This window comes from Myotis lucifugus, unplaced genomic scaffold (genome assembly GCF_000147115.1).
Source record: "Myotis lucifugus unplaced genomic scaffold, Myoluc2.0 scaffold_3, whole genome shotgun sequence".
Lineage (NCBI taxonomy): Eukaryota > Metazoa > Chordata > Mammalia > Chiroptera > Vespertilionidae > Myotis > Myotis lucifugus.
Window position 1 is genome coordinate 26,825,475 of NW_005871051.1, and position 25,823 is coordinate 26,851,297.

General features: G+C 37.2%; 1 protein-coding gene across 3 annotated transcripts in view; it reads left to right on the forward strand.

The window, feature by feature from the left end:
* PSMD1 (proteasome 26S subunit, non-ATPase 1) overlaps positions 1-25,823 on the forward strand; it is an 84,862-nt gene extending 59,039 nt beyond the window's left edge. For all 3 annotated transcript variants that reach the window (XM_006082631.3, XM_023762288.1, XM_023762290.1), the window contains 9 exons: positions 1,166-1,280; positions 5,482-5,598; positions 12,838-12,940; positions 13,586-13,755; positions 16,640-16,732; positions 19,133-19,219; positions 19,692-19,838; positions 23,660-23,815; positions 25,600-25,823. In XM_006082631.3, coding sequence (XP_006082693.1) covers positions 1,166-1,280; positions 5,482-5,598; positions 12,838-12,940; positions 13,586-13,755; positions 16,640-16,732; positions 19,133-19,219; positions 19,692-19,838; positions 23,660-23,806 — 979 coding nt within the window. In that variant the 3' untranslated portion in view covers positions 23,807-23,815; positions 25,600-25,823. The remainder of the gene's footprint in view (positions 1-1,165; positions 1,281-5,481; positions 5,599-12,837; positions 12,941-13,585; positions 13,756-16,639; positions 16,733-19,132; positions 19,220-19,691; positions 19,839-23,659; positions 23,816-25,599) is intronic.

Genomic DNA, 25,823 nt, shown 5'->3' on the forward strand with positions numbered 1-25,823 from the left:
TTGAAATTTGAATTTACTAATAGCTGGAGTTTAAGGCTAGAGAACAATTCCAGCATTGAATTATAGATTTGAATTGGTCTATAGGTGGTAACTGCTTTCATTCACAATGGGATAGTCTTTGTTTAAAATGTTATTGAAATGTAAATGTGGATAGTATTTTTTTTTTTAAATATATTTTATTGATTTTACAGAGAGGAAGGGAGAGGGATAGAGAGTTAGAAACATCGATGGGAGAGAAACATCGATCAGCTGCCTCCTGCACACCTCCCTCTGGGGATGTGCCCGCAACCAAGGCACATGCCCCTGACCAGAATCGAACCTGGGACCTTTCAGTCCAGGATAGTATTTTTTTAACAAACTTTATTGAAGTGTGATATACTTCTGAAAACGTGTTCATAATCATTGCCCTACAACTTGATGAATTTTCACAGCTGAATACACCTTTATAACTAGTACATAATTCAAGATCATTACCAGCCTGCCATAAACTCTCCTTACACTCTCTTCTTCTAGTTACTACCCCTGTCCTGCTACCCCTCAAGGGTACCACTATAACAAGAGTCGTTTAGAGGTCAGAGACTTCATTAGTCAAGGTTGTCCTGTTTCTTTTTTGCAAACATACGAAGATGACAAAAGAACAATTTCTCTACTTATCAACATAAAAGACAGAAAAATCAGAATTTTCTCATTATCAAAGATTATTTATTAGTTTAATATTCAGCCAGGATAATGCTGGGGGATTTAAATCTTTCATGCAGTTTTGGAAACATCCTAGAATCTCTATAAATGACGTCTTCTGAAACAAGACACAGAGAGTAAGCAGGAAATATAAGAATATGGGTGTAGAGCAAGAAGTGTGCGCCCCTCAGGTCCCCATGGTTAGTCCCGATTATGGAGGAGGCACCAGGAATGACTAATTCTGTGAGGCGGAATTGTGGTTGAGGAATCACTGATACATTCCTCTTTCTTTGCACATATTCTCTGAATATTGAAGATAGATTTCTAATATCAATAATTCTAATTCTGTAGATTTTTAATTCTTTAATTTCTGTGTTAAATATAGCTATTGTTTCTCATAACTTTAAAAAAATGGTTAAAATTCTCCCATCTTGATTTAAAATGTGTTATGTATAACACTGTCTTCACTTCCTCTGTTTCTTATCAGGACCCCTGAACAGTGCCCCAGCGTTGTTTCATTGTTGTCAGAGAGTTATAATCCTCATGTGCGTTATGGAGCTGCCATGGCCCTGGGCATCTGCTGTGCTGGTACAGGAAACAAGGTAAAGCCCAACAGCAATGGGATCAGTTCTTTCCTGGCGCCAGACTGTTTTCCTTCACAGAAAGGTTTATGTAACAGCTGTAAAAATACAAGAGTGGTGTGATCTGTAAGACTTGCCTCACAAAGCTTCCCAGAACTTCATTACTTTACTGTTCTGGATGGCTCAAAGCCATTTAAGAACAAACTACCACATTATACAGGTGGCTGTAGTGGGAAAAATGCTGTTGACTTTGGTTATTTTACATGTCTAATTTGCAGAATTAGTATTGTGGAAATCAAGGTTCTCGTATGAGGCCACCAATTCAGTTTTATTCCTTTGGTTTGATTTTTTGTTGTTCTTGTTGTTTTAATTTTTATTGAATTTATTGGGGTTGATTTGGTTTTAAACAAATTATTTTATTGCTATTTGCCTATTTTCTCCTCGTGAACTTAACCTGATATTTGTTAAGCCCTCCAAAGTGACAGAGTTAGGTTGGGCAAGTTGATGATTTAAAAACACAATTCATGAGATTCATAAAGAAATGCATTGTCATTGCTTAAATAACAAGTGTTGTGTTTTGTTCTTTTTTTCACAGCAATAACATATCAAATTTTATCTTTTATAACACACATGCCCATAGCTTAGTGAACTTTTCTTTTAATAGGGTTGGCAGGTGTGTGTGTGTGTGTGTGTGTGTGTGAGAGAGAGAGAGAGAGAGAGAGAGAGAGAGAGAGAGAGAGATTATACTACCAGAGTCTTTACATCAGAGGGAAGAAGTCAGTTTTTTACCATCTATTGTTCAAACTAAAATAAAACAAAGTATAGCTATTCATTTATTGATTGACTTCAGTAATTAAATTTTAATTTGCTTTACTTTTTCTCTAAGAAGGGTATTATTTTTAGATACTAAAACTTCTTCTAACCATATAAAGCATAATTGAAGCTAGGGATTAAAATAGGCATTTTTACTACATGTAGCAGGAATTGTGTAAAAATTTATGGCAACATCCCCTTCCAGTATCCTCAATTCTCTCTCCTTACCCTGCTTTATTTTTCTTCATAGCACTTATCACCACCTAACATATTTTTACACCTATTTTATTGATTGTCTGACTCCTCTCCACTGAAATGTCAAGTTCCTGGGAACAGTGTGTTCACTGCTAGAATCTAAAGTCAGACCTGGCACATAGTAGACTTTCAGTAAATATTTGTCACATGAATGATAGAGGAAAGATCATTTAAGGATTTGATGGTGAACAAGTTGGACATGGTCTCTGCCCTCACGGAGTTTAATTTTTTTTTAATGTTTTCATTTCTTTTGGGTGAGAAATTTTTATATGAGAACTAGAGGCCCGGTGCACGAATTCGTGCATGGGTGGGTGAGGGCGGCTGGGGGAGGGGCCCTGGGAGGTTGGTCAGCTGCAGTGTGCATCATAGCGACCAGTTGTTCTGGTCATTCCAGTTGCTTGGCTTTTATATATATATAGATGAATCTTCACTTTTATTAGAAATGTCGTTGGTTATATAAAGTGCAGTTTATAGAAATTGGCCTTCATATAAGTTAAATGTCTTACTAAGTATTTCCCCCCTCAGGTCTTTAATAGACATTTATGTCAAGCCTCATAAGTTAAATGTAAATTAGACTTTTGTTTTCTTTCCAGATTATTTTAAACTTAATATCTTGGAGCAAATCTTCTTTGAGACACAGCATCTGATATGTTAATTCAATTAAAAAATTTTATACAAGTCTGCTTTACTTCTAGTTTGTATGATCTTCATATCAATACATGTCTGAAATTTGGTGCTTTGGTTATTTTTGTTTCTTAAAAACCTGAAACATCTGTTTATGCTAAAATATATCTTTGATGTTATATCACACTAAAGGCCTGGTGCATGAAAACCGTGCGGGGGCGGGGGGTCCCCTCAGCCCGGCCTGCACCCTCTCACAGTCCGGGAGCTGTCGGTCAGACATCCTTAGTAGTGCCACAGACACAGAGGTGGGAGAGGCTCCCACCACTGCCTTTGTGCTCACCAGCCATGAGCCCGGCTTCTGGCTGAGTGGTGCTCCCTCTATGGGAGCGCACTGACCACCAGGGGGCAGCTCCTGCATTGAGCGTCTGCCCCCTGGTGGTCAGTGCATGTCATAGCCACCAGTCGTTCTGCCGTTTGGTTGATTTGCATATTAGCCTTTTATTATATAGGAGACCTCAAAAGCCAAGTTAGTGTCTTTAACTTGCAAGTTGGAAATTTGGTTATATTTTTATCATGACTACTTCATAAACTATATTGACAATATATGAGTTTGAAAAACTCTGCACACTGTCATTACAGTTTTTAATGAAGTGGGAGAAAGAAAACATCTGGTATGTGTAATATTGTTAATAGCTCTCCTTTTTAAATATATATATTTTTTAATTGATTTCAGAGAGAGGAAGTGAGAGGGAGATAGAAACATCAGTGATAAGAGAGAATAATTGATGGTCTTCCTCCCGCACGCCCCTTGTTGGAGATCAAACCCACAACTGGAGCATGTGACCTGACTGGGAATCAAACTGTGGCTCATGGGTTGACGCTAACTCTCATTTTTAAAAACAAATAAATATAGTCGTGCATCATATACTGATATTTGGGTCCTTAACATTAAAATGGAGCTGAAAAATTCCTATCACCTAGTGATGTCGTAACTGCCATCAGTAAGTGTGCCACACATTACTCTTGTGTTCGTGGTGACACTGGTATAAACAAATCTACTGCACTGCCAGTCATATGAAAGTACAGCACATACAATTAGAGTAGCAGGCTATACCATCTGCTCTTTAATGTAAGTGCTCTTTATGATGTTCACACAATGACGAAATCACCTAACTGCGCATTTCTCAGAATGTATCCCCAACATTAAGTGGCATATAACTTTAAATCCACATCTAAAGAAATCTAACGTCATTTTCCAAAAAAAAAAAATTCAATTTATTCTTTCTTTCCTTGACCTTGGAAGAAATAATATTTGAGAAATTGCATACGTATTAAGAAATAAATTTGATAATCTTGTAAATCCCTTTTCTCTTTTCCTCCAGGTTTATACCTAAGAACCTTATAAGGGATGTTAAAAAGTGGCACTTAACAAAGGATGTTAATGTTCTACAGGGTGTTAATAAGTTACTATATGAGGAAAAGAGTTCTTGGTAACATTACTATGGACAAATACTGGGAAAAACAAAAGTTCCAGTGGTTTCTTTAACATCCCACATCACTTTATGTGCCTGGAGCTTTTGTACATTCCTAGAACCTTTGATATGATATATACATTTGAATCTGTAACAGGAGGTAATATATAGTATGCAGGAACTCCCAGGCATATTTAAGCAAGAAATCCTTTTTTCATAGTATTGATCACATTCCGAAGGATATGATATTGAGGAAATCCTGGTAAACAGTTTGGAAAGTCCCATTCATTATATGTGGTCTTGTGAAGTATAACCATGAAATCAATTCTAGTCCTATTTTTAAATTTTTTACCATGCTACTAGCAAGTAAACTCTTTTTTGTTTTAGAAGTTTATCTTTGTTTTTTGTTTTGATTTAGTGGGGTTTTTTTTTTAGTTGATTGTGTTTTACTTTATCTTTATTGTTGCAAGTATTACAGATGTCCCCCCATTAACTTCCTCCACCTGTTCCCACCCCATCTTGTAAAATTACCTAAGACATTGCCATACCCTGGTATTTGAAGGAAGTTGGATACTTAATACAGGTTTTGGAGTCAGACTGACCTCAATTTGCTACTTATGTGACTTTGGGCAAATTACTTAACATTTCTAACTCTCAGTTTCTTTGTTTATAAAGATTATTTGGTGTTGCTATTGTTATTTTGTTTTTGTTTTATTTTTAGGTTTAAGAGGATTATCTAGGATAACATCCATAAAATACCTACCACTGTGCCTAGGAAATAATGGGTGCTTTATCAAACATTAATCATTTTCTCTTTCTTTTTGACCTCTTTTACCTCAAAACAGGAGCAGTCGTGTTCTACAAGCTTCCTTTTCACATGCCATCAGTTATATTGAAGCTTAAAGCATACTCTGTTCTGAACTGTGCATCCAGTTTGTCTTAAATTAACTTGTTATTACAATGTCAGATGAAGATAGTTAACTTAGAATGCCGTAACTAATTTGTAAACCCAGCTATATGAACTTTATTTAAGGGTTGTTGTTTTTTAATGCTTTCAGGAAGCAATTAATTTGCTAGAACCAATGACAAATGACCCTGTGAACTATGTGAGGCAAGGAGCTCTCATAGCTTCGGCTCTCATCATGATCCAGCAGACTGAAATCACTTGTCCAAAGGTGAGCAAACAAAACGAGACTCTAGAATACAGCTGGTTCAAGCTTTCCTTTAGGAACTTACCTCCTTTTGAGGACATTTTTACCTCAAATGTGGTGAACACTTAACTCATAGAAAGCCAAGAGATAGGAGAATGGGAAAACTTTAAATATATAATACTCTTTAAATGCATTTCTTGCAGATTTATGGTCACTTTGTTAATTCAACTGTATAACCATACTTGAAAAATAGAACTCATGAGTTCACGAAATCATAAAAGTCAACTTTAATTTTGTCTCCTTTACTGTCCTTTTAAAATCTATTCAGTGAGATAACTTGTTCCTCTGATACAGGATGTAGTTAAACTCAGGCAGTACATACAATTTCAGTTTAGAAATGACATTGCCCTCTTGTGTAATCTCTTGGACAGGATTTCAGATGACTTCAGGACAGCTATCTTTTCCCTCTTGACCCACATCTGTCCAAAGAAACACCCCTGCATATGTTGCTCTTCTATGTAGGTGGAAGTATAATAGCCTTTCAGTGCAGCTTTGCCTGCTCTTCCCTTTGTCTCTCTCATCCTCTTTCCCTCTCTATTTCCCTCCCACCTTCCTTCTTCCCTACCATCCCCCGCTAGTCCCTCAGTCAATAGCTAATGCCTCTCACTTTATGTGCCAGATGTCAGTGCACAGTGACTGCTGTTCATATTAAGCAGTCCATGTGGTCCCTCTGAAGCCTATTTTGTTGAGAAATAGAAAATGCATAGGTCTTATTTACATGTGCTAACAATTACCATGTTTGATATATATTAAATAGATGTGATAGCTAGTGCAATAATTTCAGATCTTTTCATTCTTAACTTAAAATTAGGGCAGTTAACAGCCTCATATTAATTCTGCTCTCATATGAGAAGCAGTCAAAAAATTGACAACAGAGAAAAACAAACAAACATTAGTATATTGTCTTTTGCCCTATCAAGCAGATGTTCAGCATCATTCTTTTTTTTCTTTTTTTTAAAATATATTTTTATTGATTTCAGAGAGGAAGGGCGAGGGAGAGATAGAAACATCATTGATGAAAGAGAAACATTGATTGGCTGCCTCCTGCACGCCCCCTACCGGGGATTGAGCCCGCAATCCCAGCATGTGCTCTTGACCAGAATCAAACCCAGGACCCTTCAGTCTACAGGCTGATGCCCTATCCACTGCGCTAAACCAGCATCATTCTTTTCAGCAAAATAGGTTAATATGAGGGATGGGGATAAAAGAGAAAAATTTCCAGAACTCCTTGATTATTCATTCTTATTTTATGGAACTTTATTTAATAGGTTTCACTTTCTGAGCAGTTACTATCATTTTTGTTTCATTTTCAGTGCTTCTCTCTTTGTCAAAATTTTAAGACATCCAAAAATTACATTATTGCAGATAGAATCAGTCTTCTCATCTGTTTTAATCATTGTCTTCTAGAGCATAAACATTTTTTCACACAGGCCACATTTCTTTCTGGTTTTTGTTTTAAATATAGCAGTTATGAATAGCTTTTGCATTTTTTATTTTTGCTTTTGACCTTCTGCTGATCTTTATCAGTTGGAGGTTATCCAATTGAGTAATATAGCACTAGAAGAAGAAAGTTTAGGCAATGGAATATACTTCCCCTAATGGTAATAAACAGATATTTATTCACTTTGACCTCACATGTCAGTTGCACATTATTTGTATTGTGAACAAGATGTTTACCATCTTCCCATTTCTACTGTAGGATGATTTTTGTTTATTTGTTTGTTTGTTTTGGTTAATCCTCACCCAAGGATATATTTTCCCATTTATTTATTTATTTTTTTAGAGAAAGTAGAAGGGATGGGGGAGAGAGAGAAAGATCAATGTGAAAGAAACACATCAATTGGTTGCCTATGGCATGTGGCATGACCAGGGCCAGGGATTGAGTCTGCAACCAAGGTACATGCCCTTGACCGGAATTGAACCCTGGACCCTTCAGTCCAAGGGCTAAAGCTCTCTCCACTGAGCCAAACTAGCCAGGGCATCTGCTGTAGGATTTCATAATCATAAGCTCTGTACCAATAATGGCAGAGTCCTTTGGAATAGGGAGTGATTGGGTAGGGGAGACTGTAGTTTGAGAAAACATTCAACTATTTATTCTAATAAATAAAACTTTTTCATTTTTAGAAAAAGTACAAAAATTCAGCAGTTTAAATAATTAGTATTTTTAAATCATTCTATAAAATATTGTTGAGCCAAGTCTTATTAGCTCATGTAAATACATGGGGTACACTTCCATCCTCAGGTTGTATCACAATCTTGGGTATTGATTAAGAATGTTGAAATACAGTAACAGCTAATTGTCCTTGCCATTAATATAAACTCAGTGGGGAAAGTCAAGTTTGTACCCCCACAGACTACAAAAACAAAACTGTGTATGCAGTATAAAAATCAAATGTTCTTTGCTCTGGCCAATGGGACTCAGTGGTTAGAGCATTAGCCCTTGCACTGAAAGGTTTGATTCCCCGTCCTGGATTGCAGGATCGATCCCTAGCCCCATGGGGGTGCATGTGGAAGGCAACCAATCTGTCTATCTCTCTTACATCAGTGTTTCTCCTCTGTCTCTCTTCCCCTGCCTCCCTCCCTTCCACTCTGAAAAGCAATGAAAAAATATCCTGGGGAGTGGAGAGATTAAAATTCTCATTGTTTTCTGCTATTAACATGTGATAAAAAGCTTTGTGGACTATAGTTTCTATCATTTCTATCTGATAATTGCTAATAAGACAACATTGACAGTTCATTTGGAGTGGTATGTAACATTTTGCTGAAAAGAAAAAGCTGTTAACAAGCTTGAATAGAAGTTTTAAAGGCTGTAAACCAGTACATGCAATAAAGTGGAAACACCTTGAAATATAAAATTAAGTGTTAATTTCATCAAAACTATAGACCCTCCTCAAAAGAATTCAGAAGGAACATATTTCAGATATTTTGTGAGATTTATAATTGACATTTCCAAGGAAATATTTTTTTGTAATCAGGATACAGGTCACATTCTTTTACAGAATGCCATCTTAACACTTAGCTCTAAATTGTAGTTCTAGTTGAAGTAACTCCAGTACATCTTTGCTTTTCCTCTGCCAGTTTTTGCTTGCTCAGTCTCACAAACATATACCCAGCAACATGCATACATCCTGGGTGATTACAAACTCAATTTAGGAAGCCCTTTGACCAGAGGCTCAGAACTATTTAACTAGAATAATGTCCTTTGGACATAAACAGGAATAGGTCCTTGGAGCTGTTTTCTCCCAGGAACCCAACTCTGCTTTTTATGACGGATCTGACTTTTGTTTTTTCTTGTGACATGGAATCTATCTTTAGCAGTTATTTGAATGTGTATATAGAATCAGATAAAAATACTAATGTATAAGAATGGATCTCATGCTCCTCCTCGCCTAATACCATCTGTCCTCTGGTCTGCTATAAAGAAACTTCACCCACCACTGAGAAGATACCCTTTCTTGAAGTAGAATTATATTTGGTCAAGCTTGATAAGCTTTTAAGGTTCTAAAATAAACCCCAGTTCGGGTAGATTAGGCTTTTGTGAGCTATCATGGTAACCTAGAAATATTTCTGTAGAGAAATGTGTGAACTTTTTTATATGATGAAATTATAATCTTATATGGTAATATTTTACAGCATAACACATTTGTAAATAGTAATCTATAGTATACTGTTGCCTTAAGATAGGGACCTGAACTCTAACAGTGTAGGTAGTAATATAAAGAAAGGGCTACAAGCAACTACCATGAGCAAAATATTAATAATAAAATTGAGAAGGAGCTGAAATTATTTGGGATATTGATAATGGGGAAATCATGAAAGCACTGACAGAAATATCTTGAAAGAAGAATAAAGAATTTTTATTTTAGGTGTGTTGAGTTTGATATGATAGTAAGTCTGCTGGATTTAAGATGAGAGCATAGCAAAAGAGTCAGAACTAAAGAAAGAGATTTGGAAACTAGCCACAGAGAAATTTTAAAAGTGCATAGCTCTTATCTACAATTCAAAAAGCTCTAAAAACTAAGAGGTTTTTTAGTTTTTAAGGACTCATTTGGCTGTAAAACCTGACCCAATCAATATGAACTCATTTGTAACCTTTATTCTGTTTAGTGTTAATATTCAAGCATTTTGCTGCTTCAGAAACATTAATTTGTTTTATTATGGGACATTGTCTCCACACTATACTCTGAGTATTGCTTAATATATAGTGCATGCACCATGTTAGCTTTCTAAATTCTGAATTCCAAAATTCATCTGGCCTCAAGTACTTCTTGGAAAGAATTAGAGACCTGTAGTTTAAGTCATAACAGCAGATGTAATAGAAAGAGAAAAGGAAATAAAGGAAAAAACTCCCAAACTGATCCCTCATGGGCAGCTACAGTTCTATATTCAGGAAAATAGAAAAAAAAATAGAAAAGACGAGATATAGCCAGGTGATGAGTACCAGCAAAAATGACTCCCAAGAAACTTCATTCCCTTCTTCCCATTCTTTATTTTTTCTCTGACATCTAAGAGTGTTTTCCCTCCAGTAGTATAAGGTTTAGAGTTTAAAACAGGGTGAATATTAAAAATTCATTAATTTGGAGAAGGTAGATTTAACTGTCTCTTTTCTGTGAGATTATAATACTAGAGGCCCGATGCACGAAATTCGTGCCAGGGGCTCAGCCCCCACTGCCTTGGCGGCTGCCGCTGCCTCAGCCCCCACCACCGCAGCTTCATCCAGAAGGTGTCCAGAAGGACGTCAAGTCTAACTAGCATATTACACTTTTATTATTATAGATAAGATGGGAAATTAATGTGATTCTTTTCCTACAAACTCTTTCTTATATGGGGGGGCATACTATTCATAATAATGAAATTGAGTCGGAAAATCCTGATTCTAGCCCTAATTGCAGTTAGTTGTTTGTGATCACAAGTAAGCCAGTAATTTCACCTATTTTACTTTAGCTTTCACATTTGTAAAATAGAGGGAGTACACCAGATGATCTTGAAGTTGACTTCCAAATTTAAGATATTATCCTAACCTACAAAAATAATAATAATTTATGAGGAATCATAATAATGAGATTAAACTACTGCTACATAAGTAGTAAAATGTGAAGAAAAAATTTTAAGTGATTAAATACTAGTTTTTTAAAGTAGTATACTTAATATTAATTAGATAGCCCATTATGTATTTGCATTGATTTTTTTTAAATCCGTCTTTCAGTTCACCAGATGTTTTCCTATTGTTTTAGGTGTAATTTTATATTTAAATTCTTCCTTATAATGTACATACTGTGCTTTGTCCAGTATTCCTTTTTATAAGTTCTTAAAATATTTTATAACATTCTTTACAACATAAAATTTCCATCCTATATAAGGTAACATAAGTGTTCATCTAAAAGAAGTTCACAGAAAAGGAAACAAAAAGAAAGAAAAATAAATGAAAGAAGTTCAGAATCAAAGGAATTTGACCTGCTGAACCAGAATAGAAGCATCAAAACTTAGACTTTTTAAAACTAGAAGGGACTTTTGTGATGATCTAATCATGCTGGGTTTTATAGTTAGAAAAAGTAAGACCCAGAGAAAGGAGTAGCTTACTAATGCTCATGTGCTTGGTAGTGGCAGTTAGTTCATTGTTTTTCCATCACATTCTGTTGCTGCCTATGAATAATAACGAGAACCATGTTTAAGGAATATAATTTTTTAGCTGTATTTAGGTTACAGAGATAATAGAAGGACTGGTAGGATTCTGCCTCTGTATGGTAAGAGCCATGCTTATTGAACTATAAAATGCCTTTTATACATCTTTTTTTTCCATATAATCCTATAACAGCCATGTAAGGTAGATGCTGTGATGTCTGTAGCGATGAGGAAAAACAGACTCGGAAAAGCTAAGTACTTACCCAAACAGCTTATTAGAGCAGAGGTATTTATAAGCCAGCATTGTCTGATTCTATATTACTCTGCACTATCACAATGTGGCCTGCCAGGCCAAGATGAATGAAGAAGGGAAGAGATCTGAAACTATTTCATGCATATAAAGTCATCACATTAGGAAGCTCAAATTCAGTATATTCTGCTTTGGGCAAATGTGGAGAGCTCCATCATCATGTTCTTCTTGAACAAGCAGAATTCTTCCTGGGTACCTATCATTTGAAAAGCACTGGTGAGAAAACAGAGAACTGTAAGATGTGGAAGAAGTCTAAAATAGTTCACTTATTGTTATCCAAATCGTTTTAAAGGAATCACAAATACATTAAGAACATAATTTTATGAGTATTATTTTCTAATTATAAAAGTCATATATTAAGTTTAGGAAACACAGAAAAGAATAAAGAAGCAAACAAAATTACCAGTAATCCCATCCTAAATGAGTCAGCACATGTTTGATTTTAGTGTGTTCCTTTTCTTTTTTTTTTTTTTTTTTTGTTCCTTTTCATAAGAGTAATTATTGTGACATGTCCTCAAAAAATTTGTGTTTATGCATAATGAACCTTTGCTGTATGTGTGAATATACTTAATCCAAAATATACCTCACACAACTTCACTGAAGGGTAATTTACTTTAGGGTAGACCGGAAGGACCATGCCTGTTAAGAAATCTGTAAGGTTGATGGTAAGCAGAATAGCTGTAATTCACAGTGCAATGAAAGCCTTACTGTTGGATTCAACATTCCTTTGAGCCTGAGTCATTGACTGTGGAATGAGGACTCAAAACAGAACTGGTGCTCCCACACCAGAAAAGTCATAACACCATAATTTCAACCATAGAACTATGTTGCCTTCAAATATGGTCCATATTCCTCTCTTTGAATGTTGTGAAATTCAGGACTCAAATTTCATTACCAATTGAGCAACCTGTTTTTTCCTGCTCTAAAATGACACAGCAAATGAATAGAATCCTATCTAATAATAGACAAAGATTGAAATTAACCGTACCTCCGATACGGCTCCCATTGGCTAATCAGCGAGATATGCAAATTAACTGCCAACAAAGATGGCGGCTAATTTGCATACTGCAGGCAGATCCCGCTGCCCCGCCCAAGGCGAGATCCTGGCCTGCCGTGTCTTGGGCGGGGTGGGCAGGGCGGGCAGGGTGAGCCGCAGGGTGATCCGTGAGAGGGCACAGGTTGGGCTGAGGGACCCCCCTTCCCTGCCATTGCACAATTTTTTGTGCACGGGCCTTCTAGTTAGTCTATAATTCTTTCTCTTATTCCTTCAGGTGAGTCAGTTTAGACAACTGTATTCCAAAGTCATCAATGATAAACATGATGATGTCATGGCCAAGTTTGGTGCTATTCTGGCCCAGGGAATATTGGATGCAGGTAAGTGTTTTTAAGTCTTCCAGATATATTTATCGGTTTACACTAAGCCGAATAAAATAACTGTGTGATGTGGTAGAAATTGAGTCTGGGGTAAATTATTCATAGAAATAATTTAGCAGAGTGCATACTATGAGGATTTGAATCCCATTGCCTTTACAGTACTAGCCATATGATCTTGAGAAGGTATTTCCCTTTCTCTATGTCTGTTTTCTTGTCTTGTAAAGTCTACCTCATAGTATGTAAGAATAAAAAATACATGTAAAGCAATTAGAACAGAGCCTGTCACTTACTAAAGTGTTCAATTAGTGTTGGTTGTCTTTTTTTTCAATTGTCTTAGTATATATTAGTTTTAAACAAGTTGAAATTGAAAAAATTTGGAGGAAAAATTATGTTTTAGACAAATTCTAGCAACCAAAAATGCCTATCTCTATAGAAAGAAAGTCTAGTTTTACCCTGAGTTCAGTTAAAATATGCCACTTTCAGTCTTAGAGACCCTAGATAGCTCACTGGCTAATTCCAGCAACTCCATATTAGATTTTATAAACTGTACTCTTAAAATAATCACCTAATGCTTCCCTATTACAGTACTTAAAAATCTTTATTATTGCCCTCCTAAATTCATGTTAATGGTTTCTCTTTCTACAGGTGGTCATAATGTCACAATCTCCTTACAGTCTAGGACTGGACACACCCATATGCCTTCTGTGGTTGGCGTCCTTGTCTTTACCCAGTTCTGGTTCTGGTTTCCTCTTTCACACTTCCTGTCATTGGCTTATACCCCTACCTGTGTCATTGGCCTTAACAAGGACTTAAAGGTATGTTTGTGAGACCTCAGTTTTATAGTGTATCTTCACATTCTGTTCACTATCTACTCACAAATATTTTCATGAAATTTTAAAGATGAGTTAGTACCCATCAGTACATATTTCGCCCTAACTGGTTTGGCTCAGTGGATAGAGCATTGGCCTGCAGACTGAAGGGTCCCAGGTTTGATTCTGGTCAAGGGCATATACCTTGGTTGCGGGCATATCCCCAGTAGGGGGTGTGCAGGAGGCAGCTGATTGATGTTTCTCTCTCATCAATGTTTCTAACTCTATCCCTTTCTCTTCCTCTCTGTAAAAAATCAATAAAATATTTTTTTTTAAATAAGATATTTCCCCCTTAAATTGAATCATCACCTGTTGAGTAGAATGTGTTGGTGGAAATTTTAAAAATTAATTCTTCTTACTAACTTTGTAACCTTAGGTAAATCAATTGAGAGGGAATGGTGAGGGAGAGGGCAAAATATAAAAACATGAAAAGGCTTTATAGATTACTCTGATGAACCTTATTAAAAATCTGGGAGCTATTGGATGATTTCATGCAGATAAATAATATGATGAGGTTTGCATTTTAGAAACATCATTCTGGTATCAATGGAAATTTGTTATAATAATCTGGGCAAGGAAGAAAAGGACCTAAACTAAATCTTAATAAGAAATGAAGGTTAATATGTTTTTATTTATTTCAGAGAGAGGAAGGGAAAGGGAGTGGGGGATAGAAACATAATGATGAGAGAGAATCATTGATATGCCTCCTGCATGCCCCCTCCCCCCGACCCCCCACTGGGGATTGAGCCCACAACTCAGGCATGTGCCCTGACTGGGAATTGAACTGTGATCTCCTGGTTCATGGGTTGATGCTCAACCACTGAACCACACTAGCTGGGCTCATCTTTTTTTTTTTTTTTTTTAATGGGGCTTGTGCTTGGGTCTTCTCAGTTCTATGGCTCTTCAATACTTTTTACTCTTCCATCCTCTCAGAGACCTGTTTGACCCTTAAATAATTTTATATCTGGTCATTACTGTTAAAATGTTGTATTAGGTTTTTAGAGTGGAAAAATTTTAGGCAAAAAGAAAAAAAAATGGCTGATAGAGATTATTTCATTGAATTGATTTTTTTTTCTATATAGCTGTTCAGAAAATTATCCTTTAAGTGGTTCAGTATTAAATTACTCAGATGTGTAAATATTGGGCAGTTTTATTTCTCAGAACAAGAATCTTGGTTTCCCAGTCCCTAACCTTTAACATGTGGTTAAATATATTGTAGAATCTTTAAGGACTTTTTCCTCTGACCCATAATTTTATGATCTCTATTTCTATTCTATATATACACTGAGTGGCCAGATTATTATGACCACCTGACGTTTGTAGGCAAATTAGCTATAATTTCGCGCTGAAGTTGCTAGAGGGCCAGATCATTATAAATGTCTGAATAGCACAACATACCTAAGTATCATCGCTGATCAGATTCATCCTATCATGTTGATGGCGTATCCCAATGAAGATGGCTTCTTCCAACAAGACAATGCTCCATGCCACGGTGCTCGTACTGTGCAGGAGTGGTTTCAAGAACATGAGGGAGACTTTACCTTGCTTAGGTGGCCCCCATAATCACCAGATCTCAATCCAATTGAGCATTTGTGGGACGAAGTTAAAAGAGCCATCAGGCAGCTGGTTCCACAACCATCAAATCTCACAGAACTGGACAGTGCTATTCATCAGGCCTGGTGTCAGATTCCTTGCATCACCTTTCAACATCTCATGGAGTCAATGCCAAGAAGATTCGCCACAGTATTGATGGCAAAAGGTGGCCCAACGAAGTACTGATGGGGTGGTCATAATAATCTGGCTGGTCATAATAATCTGGCCATTCAGTGTGTGTGTGTATATATATACACATCCACACACACTAGAGGCCAGGTACACGGATTCATGCACCTGGCCTGGAGTATGCATGAAAGATCTTTGGTTAATCTCTTCCCACCCTCCCCCCTCTCCCCTTCCTTCTGAGATTCATCAGTCCTGTTCCATGTTTCCGTGGCTGTGGTTTCTGCTCCTGCGTTGAGTGTCTGTCCCCTGGTGGTCAGTGTGTGTCATAGCTACTGGACGGTTGGACGGTCGCTTAGGCTTTTATATATACATATAGATATATATATATATTTTTTTTTCTAATTGATTTTAGAGAAGAAAGAGGGAGAGAGACAGAAACATCAATGATGAGAGAATCATTGATCAGCTGCCTCCTACATGTCCCCTACTGGGGACCAAACCTGCAACCTGGGCATATGCCCTTGACTGGAATTGAACCTGGGACCCTTCAGTCCGCAGGCCAACACTCTATCCACTGAGCCAAACCAGCTGGAGCATCTATTTCCATTCTTTACAATGAAAGTGAGATGGAAAGACAAGATTTCTTGTCCCAGTATATATGATGCTTATGATCATTCTTTATCAATGCAAACTGGGTAAACAGAAAAATTAAGACCAGAGAACTTTAAACCTGGTCAATAAGTGCTGTGAAGCTGATTTTTTCATGAGGCTCATGTTAGATTCTTATAAGGTATAATTATGTGGTGTAGAAATTGTATACAAACTGGTATAGGTTTTTAATGTGGTACCGGAAGGGATATAGAAGTTATGTATGCAGGCTGGATAATCAGATAACACTTTACAAAAGAGGTAACAATCTGATGCTCACACCATAAGTGGGATTTAACCCACTGAGCCAGGTTTATGGTCAGTAAAGATGAGATAAAGGGATGCCTGGATTGAAACTTCTGGCATCCCTTTACATTTGTATACTTGTTAAGAGCATATAATACTTAAATCTTTATTTTGATTATTTTAATGGAGGAGGGAAATTCTTTTATTTCTTCAGATGCCGAAAGTTCAGTATAAATCAAACTGTAAACCATCCACATTTGCATATCCTGCCCCACTGGAAGTACCAAAAGAAAAAGAAAAGGAAAAGGTAGGTACTTTGTTACTTCAAACAGCATTTGTACTCAATATATAGGAGCTACTTAGTGTTTTACTTGGGTTTGTTTTAAATATTTTTTAATGTTTTTATTTATTTTAGAGAGACAGAGGAAGGGGAGGGAAAGAGAGAGAGAGAGAGCAAGAAACATCGATCAGCTGCCTCGTGCACACCCCCTATTGGGGATTGAGGCCAAAAACCCAGGCATGTGCCCTGACCAGGAACCGAGCAAATCGAATGGGCGACCTCTCGGTGCATGGAATGTCGCTCAACCAACTGAGCCACACCAGCCGTGGCTAAATTAAATTAGATATTTTTAAAGTAATGCTTCTTATGGTAAAATCTAATATACAGGACTATAAAGTAAAAGCCCTTTTTCTCTCCTGATTATTCAAGTCCCATATTGCAAGAATCACAATTTGTGAATTTTTTCCAATGTTTTCTCTGTATATATCATTACTTTTCATACCACAAAATAGAATTATTCTCTACATACTGTTCTGCTTCTTGTTTTCACTTGAACAGTTTATCTTTAAAACTTTCAATCCGTCTGAATTCTATATTTTTCAAACTTCAAGCCGTCCTTTTATGTGTATATTATTATTTGTCTTACCAGTTCCTTATCTGGTAGACATTTAAGGTTATATCTAATTTATCACTGTTACAAATGAAACTATAATAACAGTCTTTATACGTATACTAGAGGCCCAGTGCACGAAATTCGTGCACAAGGTGGGGGGGGGGGGTCCCCTCAGCCCAGCCTGCACCCTCTCCAATACAGGACCCCTGAGGGGATGTCTGACTACTGGTTTAGGCCTGATCCCCAGGACATCCCTCTCACAATCTGGGACCACTGGCTCCTAACTGCTCGCCTGCCTGCCTGCCTGATCGCCCCTAGCTGCCTCCTCCTGCCTGCCTGGTCACCCCTAACTGCCCCCCCTGCGGGCCTGGTTGCCCCACGCAGCCTGCTGTTCGGTTGTTTGGTCGCCCCTCACTATAACCCCCCTGCCGGCCTGGTCGCCCTACGCAGCCTATTCGGTCGTCCGTTCGGTTGCGATGGTTGCTTAAGCTTTTATTATTATAGATATTTGTGCACATGTACAGTATATATCTATAGGTTAAGACCTTAGATGTGGAATTACTTGATCAGAAATAATGCACATTATTTATTTTTATAGGTATTAACCAAATTTCCTTTCAAAATGCATATAACCAATTTGTACTCCTACCAACAGTGTATGAGGACACGTGTTGACACATGTTAAATCAGACTTTGGTGAATTAGCTGCAATTGCTCCAGAAGTTTTCTCAGTAAAATTACCTTTTAATGATACCTTTTTTTTTTTTTTAAATATATTTTATTGATTTCTTACAGAGAGGAAGGGAGAGAGATAGTCAGAAACATCGATGAGAGAGAAACATCGATCAGCTGCCTCCTGCACACCCCCCACTGGGGATGTGCCTGCAACCAAGGTACATGCCCTTGACCGGAATCGAACCTGGTACCCTTCAGTCTGCAGGCCGACGCTCTAGCCACTGAGCCAAACCGGTCAGGGCTTTAATGATACCTTATATTTAGGATAATGGTCTTCATCTCAAGAGAATGTTTCATATTAGTCAGTTGATTATTTGAAGTCAGTTTAAATCAATATTGCCAGCCTTTCACAGTCCTGGTTTCACCTTTGATTTCAGTGAGATCTATCAAGGAGAATAATTCCAAGCTAATCACTCACCCACTGTATATTACCAATGTAGGGCATCTAGTCCAATGAGAGTATGTTTACAACCAAGTTTGGAGAAAATCTGTGTTTTCCAGTGCTTTCCCTGTGAAGTAATAAAGGGTACGTCACTCAAATCTCTATCTCAGAAGCATATGATAACGAATCCATAGCCGCCCTAACCGGTTTTGCTCAGTGGGTAGAGCATTGGCCTGAGTACTGAAGGGTCCCAGATTCGATTCAGGTCAAGGGCACATACCTCAGTTGCAGGCTCGATCCCCAGCCCCAGTTGGGCACATGTGGCAGGCAACCAATCGATGTGACTCTCTCTAAAAAAAAAAATTAATGTAAAAATATCCTCGGCTGATGATTAACAAAAAATAAACAAATAAATAAAAACAACAAATCCGTATCCAAGGTAAGTGGCAGATATTTAAAAAAAAAAAAAAGTTACATTGGACACAAACCTCCAAGAACTAAAGCTTTACTTGATGAACATAGTAGTAATTATGTGAATAAATGTCCTGCTTGCTTTTCCCATTTATTCTTCGGTTATTTTGTTCTTTATGTTACTGCCAGGGAACAAAATAGTATAATAGAACTGAGTTCTCTTTGGACTTGTACATTTGTATGTCGATAAGGAGTCACAATGGTATATCCTATTTATTTCCTCTAGGTTTCCACAGCTGTTTTATCTATTACTGCCAAGGCTAAAAAGAAAGAAAAAGAAAAAGAAAAAAAGGAGGAGGAAAAAATGGAAGTGGTAGGTATAACTTGGTGGTCACATGAGTTGATTTATCCATCTCTGTATGATCTAGATTATTCCTTAATTGAATATTATTATACCTTACCCTTGGCTTCCTTTAAATAATTGTACTATTCCAAGTATAGACACTGGTATAATTTTAATTGGAAGAGACTTAGAAAGTATATTTATTCATGGGAAGAATAGAATCTTTCATGGTACAAATCAGGAATGAATTCTTGGATGAAATGACAATTGAAATGGTCCACTTAAACCTCATTCTTTTAAACCAAGTTCAGTACCATTCTTACCCCCAAGCAGAGTTACCCTCTCCCTCCTCTGAGTTTGATATTACTTTAATTATACCTCTATTATATCTAATCCTAAGTACCTTTTGTACCTAATAGTTGCTCAGTAAACTTATCCAACGTTATTCAGTGATATGGAACAGAAGTGAACCTTTATTGGGCTATTTTTTAATATTTTCTAGGATGAGGCAGAGAAAAAGGAAGAAAAAGAGAAGAAAAAAGAACCTGAGCCAAACTTCCAGTTACTGGATAACCCAGCCCGAGTTATGCCTGCTCAGCTGAAGGTTCTGACGATGCCAGAGACTTGTAGATACCAGCCTTTCAAACCAGTAAGTTACTTACGGCCCTTAGCTATATACCCAAGGGATATTAACCCATAGGACAATATAATATTTATAGAAAATGATAAATCTCCAAAGCACTGGGGAAAGCTCTTAGCCTAATAAATCTCTTAGCAAAAGAGAGAACATTTTCTTCCATTCCATATAGATATGGGGGAACTTTCCTTTGTATAATCCTGTGAAATACCTTCATCTACCAGAGACTTACACCAAAGAAGTTCCTAATGCAAGGTAGTGATTAGGAGCATAGACTGGAGCCAGAAATCCCGAGTTTGAATCCTGATTCTACCACTGACAGCCTATGTGACCTTAGATCAGGCACTAATAAGCCTCTCTCTGCCTTAATTTCCTCTACTATAAAGTAAAAATTATCATCCCTGCCTCATAGGAATGTGGCAGAGATTAAACAAGGTAATACAGTTAATTCATGAGACTGAAAGAATTGAATTTTACAATTAGAAAAGAGGGTTGTCATGCCGTTTAATTTATTCTAAGACAGAATGTTTCATGTTAGCCCCGCATTGTAATAAGTTGGTTATTGTTATAATTATTTTTATTATTTATGGTAAATACATAAACCTATCTATTTAATCAAGAAAAGGGGGGAGAGAATCAAATTACTAAAATCAGTAAACAAAGAGGGGACATTACTGCCAACCTTATAGAAATAAAAAGGATTATTACAAGCAATTACTATGAATTACTATATGCCAACAAGTTGAGTAATCTAGATGAAATGGACAAATTCCTAGGACACAAACTACTATAACTGACACAAGAAGAATTAGAACATCTGAATAGACCTATAACAAGTAGAGATTGAAGTAAGAATCAAAACTACAAAGAAAAACTCAGGACCAGATGGTTTCACTGGTTAATTCTTTAAAACATTTAAAGAAAAATTAACACCAGTCTTTTACAAACTTTTCTAAAAAATTGAAAAGGAGGAAACACTGTCCAGTTCATTCTGTGAGGCCAGTATTACCCTGATAGTAAAACCAGACAAGGACCTCACAAGAAAAGAAAACTACATAAGTAATCAATGTTCATGCCTGGCCGTGTGGCTCAGTGGTTGAGCATTGACCCATGAACCAGGAGGTCACAGTTTGATTCCTGGTCAAGGCTCATGCCCCAGTTGCAGGCTCAATCCCTAGTAGAGGACATGGAAGAAGCAGCTAATTGATGACTCTCTGTCAACATTGATGTTTCTATTTCTCTCTCTCCCCTTCTCTCTAAAATCTCCCTTCTTCTCTAAAATCAATAAGAACCTATTTTTAAAAAATAATCAGTGTTCATGGATTGGAAGATTTAGTATTATTAAGATGACAGTACTCCCCAATTTGATAACAGATTCAACACAGTCTTTATCAAAATCCCTACTGACTGTAAAACTTAGCAGGCTGATCCTCAAATTCATATGGAAATTCAGGGGACCCAGAATAGACCAAACAATGTAAGAAGAACAAAGTTGGAAGAATTATACTTCCCAATTTCAAAGATACTGCCAGAGAACAAAATAGTATTATAGGACTGAGTTCTGTTTGGACTTGTAATAAAGACTATGTGATACCTGGCTGGCGAGCTGGCTCAGTAGTTGAGTGTTGACCTATGAACCAGGAGGAAGTCTCAGTTTGATTCCCAATCAGGGCACATGGCCAGGTTGTGGGCTTGATCTCCCCCCCCGCCCCCCAGGTCAGGGACATGCAGGAGGCAGCCAATCGATGATTCTCTCATCATTGATGTTTCTATCTCTCTCACCCTCTCCCTTCCTCTCTGAAAATCAATAATATTTTTAAAATATTTTTTTTAAAAAAGATGTCTTAAAGAGAGTGTAGAGCTCTTGACAACCGGACCTGTTCCGTTGTGTGTATCTTCAGTTGTCACTAGTCTTCTCAGAATACAGAATGTCATATATCTAATTTTCTGTTTAGAAAGTTTGAACTTTCTTACTAACATATAACACATTAGTAAGCCTAAACCCTGTATCTATAAAAAGTTCTTTCCATATGTTGATTATATTGCAAGATTTGAGTTGATTATTTCATTTCACTAAACATGAAATAAGTAGTTGTAAGCTGAAGCCAAATGTTTCCAAACTGTAGGAAGTCCTTTTGTGAACATGGGTATTTTCTTCCGTTTAGTAAAACATGTATTTCTAGTATTTGGTCGTTTAGAACAGCGGTCTCCAACCTTTCAGACCTTGGTCCGTGGACCACCGGTTGGCGACCGCTGCTTTAGAAGGTTTGAGTAAACTTTTAGGCCATAAACCATGTACTCCGATTGTTCTTGGGTGAATATTGGTAGTAAAAGTAGGGTCTATTCATAAAATGGCTCCTCTTAAGAAAAGCAAACTTTTTAAGAGCAAAAAATCTAGATTAAAGTGTATGGATATGTGTTGTTAAGAGAAGGAAAATAGCTTAGAAATTTATGAAGACACACCAGTTCTCTAGTATGGCAGGGCAGAGTTCTGATGAGTAAAAAATCAGATTAGGTTGAACTGCAGAGATGCTTATACATTTGTGAATCATTTAGCTAATGTTCTTGTGCTTCTTTTCCTTCCCAGTAATGTGCTTTGGTAGAAAATATGTTTTTTCCAGATGTGCCCTGCCACTGTGCGCTGATTTAATTACAGAGAGCAGCTTTCCATTTCCTTTCACACAGGCAAGCAAATAGAATAAGATTAGCACACCAGAGTTTGGTGTTTGAATTTACCTTCTGCTAATAAGTTTGGGAGAGGCCTTAATAGAATTGTTATGTCTTCATTGCCTTACATCACACGAATTTGTAGATCAAAGTGAAAAACACTCAGGTATTTGTTGTATTTATGTTCTCTCTGTCATTCTGAAATTGCTGAAGAAAATTTGACTTTTCCTTTGTAGATTGTCTTTTGAGTCTAAAATTATGGTTTTTTCACAAATAATAAAGTGTCTGCTATTAGACTAGGGTGCTTCTCAAACATTAATGTGTGTATAAATCACCTGGAGATCTTGTTAAAATGCAGATTCTGTAGATCTAGGGTAGGAACAAGTTTTATGTATTGCTAGCAAACTCCCAGGTGATAAGGATGCTACTGGTCCTGGACCACAATTTGAGTAGAAAGGCATGGTACTAGAATATAGTATTAGAATATCATATTTGGATAGTAAACATTCTCCTTGCAGTCAGGCTAAAGCTAGTACTGTGAGATACTATTCTTTGTTGTTGTTGTTGTTGTTAATCCTCACCTGAGGATATTTTTTCTATTGATTTTTAGAGAGTGGAAGGGAGGGGAGAGACAGAGAGAGAGAAACATCAATGTGAGAGAGACACATCGATCGGTTTGCCTCCCACACTTGCCCTGACCAGGGCTGGGGATTGAGCCTGCAACCGAAGTATGTGCCCTTGACCGGAATCAAACCGGGGACACTTCAGTCCTCCGGCTGACGCTATATCCAAATCAGCTAGGGCTGGTAAATACTATTCTTAAATTGGTATGCATTATCCAAATAGAGCAGTACCACTTGTTCTGCCTTCCAGAGCCACTGGGTTAAGTTTGCAAATACTCCTTATCCGTTATAATGGGCATTGACATTGCTTTCTTCATTAGGCCTCACTAACCCAAAAGAATAGGTCAGGAAGATTAGCATAACACAGGCACTAATGCCAGGTTTCCTGACTCACCTAGTAAAGTGTAGTTCTAGCCCAGTTCTTGTTTCCAAATTATTCAGGCAATCTTAAAATATCATTAACAAATATGCACTCTAGATTCTGGAGCAACCTGGACTATGAGTAGAGCTTGTGCCTCTTTATTCCCTGCATTGTGTTGACAGCTCTCCATTGGAGGTGTCATCATTCTGAAGGATACCAGTGAAGACATTGAAGAGCTGGTGGAACCTGTGGCAGCCCATGGCCCAAAAATCGAGGAGGAGGAACAAGAGCCAGAACCCCCAGAACCATTTGAGTATATTGATGATTAAGAACCAGAGGTGTGTGGAACAAAATTGTATATTAAGAGAAATCTCTTTGTCAGTTCTTCAGAAAAGTTTTTTTATGTGGGACATTGTCTTACTTTTTCCCTTTCTTTTGTGCTTAATCCCTATTTACCTAAACAGTATTAAATAATTGCCCCCTCCCCTTTTTTATCTCTGCTTACAATCATAACCACCAATTCCTTTTTCTTTCTTCTTTGAATCTACCCTATAGTGTACTACCAATGCTGTTCAAAGTAGCTGGTCTGCAAACTTTTTATAGGTCTGTGAGGAGGTAGAGAGCTTGCTTTAGGATGTTAATCTGCTCAGTGCTTCTTTGCTTCCCCCTCAACCCAAAAGAAGTCAGCTAAACAAACAGTTTGCTAAATGATGGAGCTGATTTACATTGTGATGTAAGCTCCTTGTTGTAGATCAGTTACAGTTTGTGGACCAGCCATGGTTCATAGATTACACTTTGAGTAGCACAGGCCTGGACTTCTCACTGATTCTTCTCTCCCTTTCCTTTGGCAATACTTTCAGCACTAAAAGCCTTAACATTTATTTATATAGTGAAATTATTGAACATCTAGTATGTATAAAACACAGTGCATATAGGTACTTTGGGGTCATTTAGACTGTAACACAAAGCTTTGTCCAGTTGAAAAAGATTATTATTATGCCAGCATTCTAACAATGTTGGGGGACGGGAGGGTTTAGAGGCAAAAGTTTGGAATAATCTAATTTCACAAAATTGTCATTCATATTTCTCCCATTTTTTTGAATGGTCATCACATATTTGAAGATATATGATCAAGCTTCCTTAATTTTACCCTAGTTCAAATACATTGTCAGACAGATATTAATTTATTCAACTCTTTAAATAAAGTAAGAACAGTATCATTGCCCGGCCGGTATGGCTCAGAGGTTGAGCATTGACCTATGAACCAAGATGTCACGGTTCAATTCCCGGTCAGGGCATATGCCTTGGTTACAGGCTTGATCCCCCCAGTGTGGGGCGTGCAGGAGGCAGCCAATCAATGATTCTCTCTCATCACTGATGTTTCTCTCTCTCTCTCTCCCTCTCACTGCCTCTCTGAAATCAATAAAAATATATATTTTTTAAAAAGAACAGTATCACTTAATTACAAAATAAAAATATATTTAAATTTAAATGTCAGATTACAGATCTAACACCATGAGTGTTATATACTGACTAGCAATTAATGAAAGCTTTTACAGAAATGTCAGCTATATATTAAAGCATAAACTCTGTCATTAGTAGGAAAATATATTCAAGCCTCTGAGAGACAGTTTGGACCTTAGAGAGAAGGTGATTTATACTAACGTCCTTTCTATCTGGACTTGCTCTTGAAAATTTTCTTTCAGAGAATTTCTCTTTTCAGGAAATCTTGATGTTTCCTCAGCTTTCCCAGCCAGCACATGACAGTATTACTACCATGAGCACCCAGTCTCTGTATAACCGACTCACGTTAGCCCTTTCTTCCTTTCACAGCACCTCACTGAAGACCCCTGATTAGGTCATTCAAGGCAGTTAGTACAAGATGGTTTAGAAATTTTTTAGTTGGAAGTTAAATTCTTAATAGTTTTCAAAAGGATAAAATACTCAATCCAATAGAAATGTGAAAATAGAGTCTATTGTAGCACAAACTGGCATATGAGGACTGTATAGGCATGGTTAGGGGCTAGTTTTAGACTTCAACAGCTAGTTGTTTAAAAGAAAAAAAAACCGTTTTTGAAATAAAGAATGACCCTAGCTTTACTTCCCTTCTTCCCTCCCCCAGGATCTCATTGCTCACCTGAAGAAGGTTGTCCAGGCTCATATTGGAAATGTCTATGAGGAAATTCATGTTGAGACCTGCTATTCACTGCATGTATCATTGCCTCTGCGCTGACCTGAAGAACCTTGTCTTGCAAGTCTTGGGTTGAAGAGAAGATATATGACTATTTAGTATGTGCTTTCACAGAACTTGGTTTTCAAATAAATATATTAAAATCTCCAGATGGA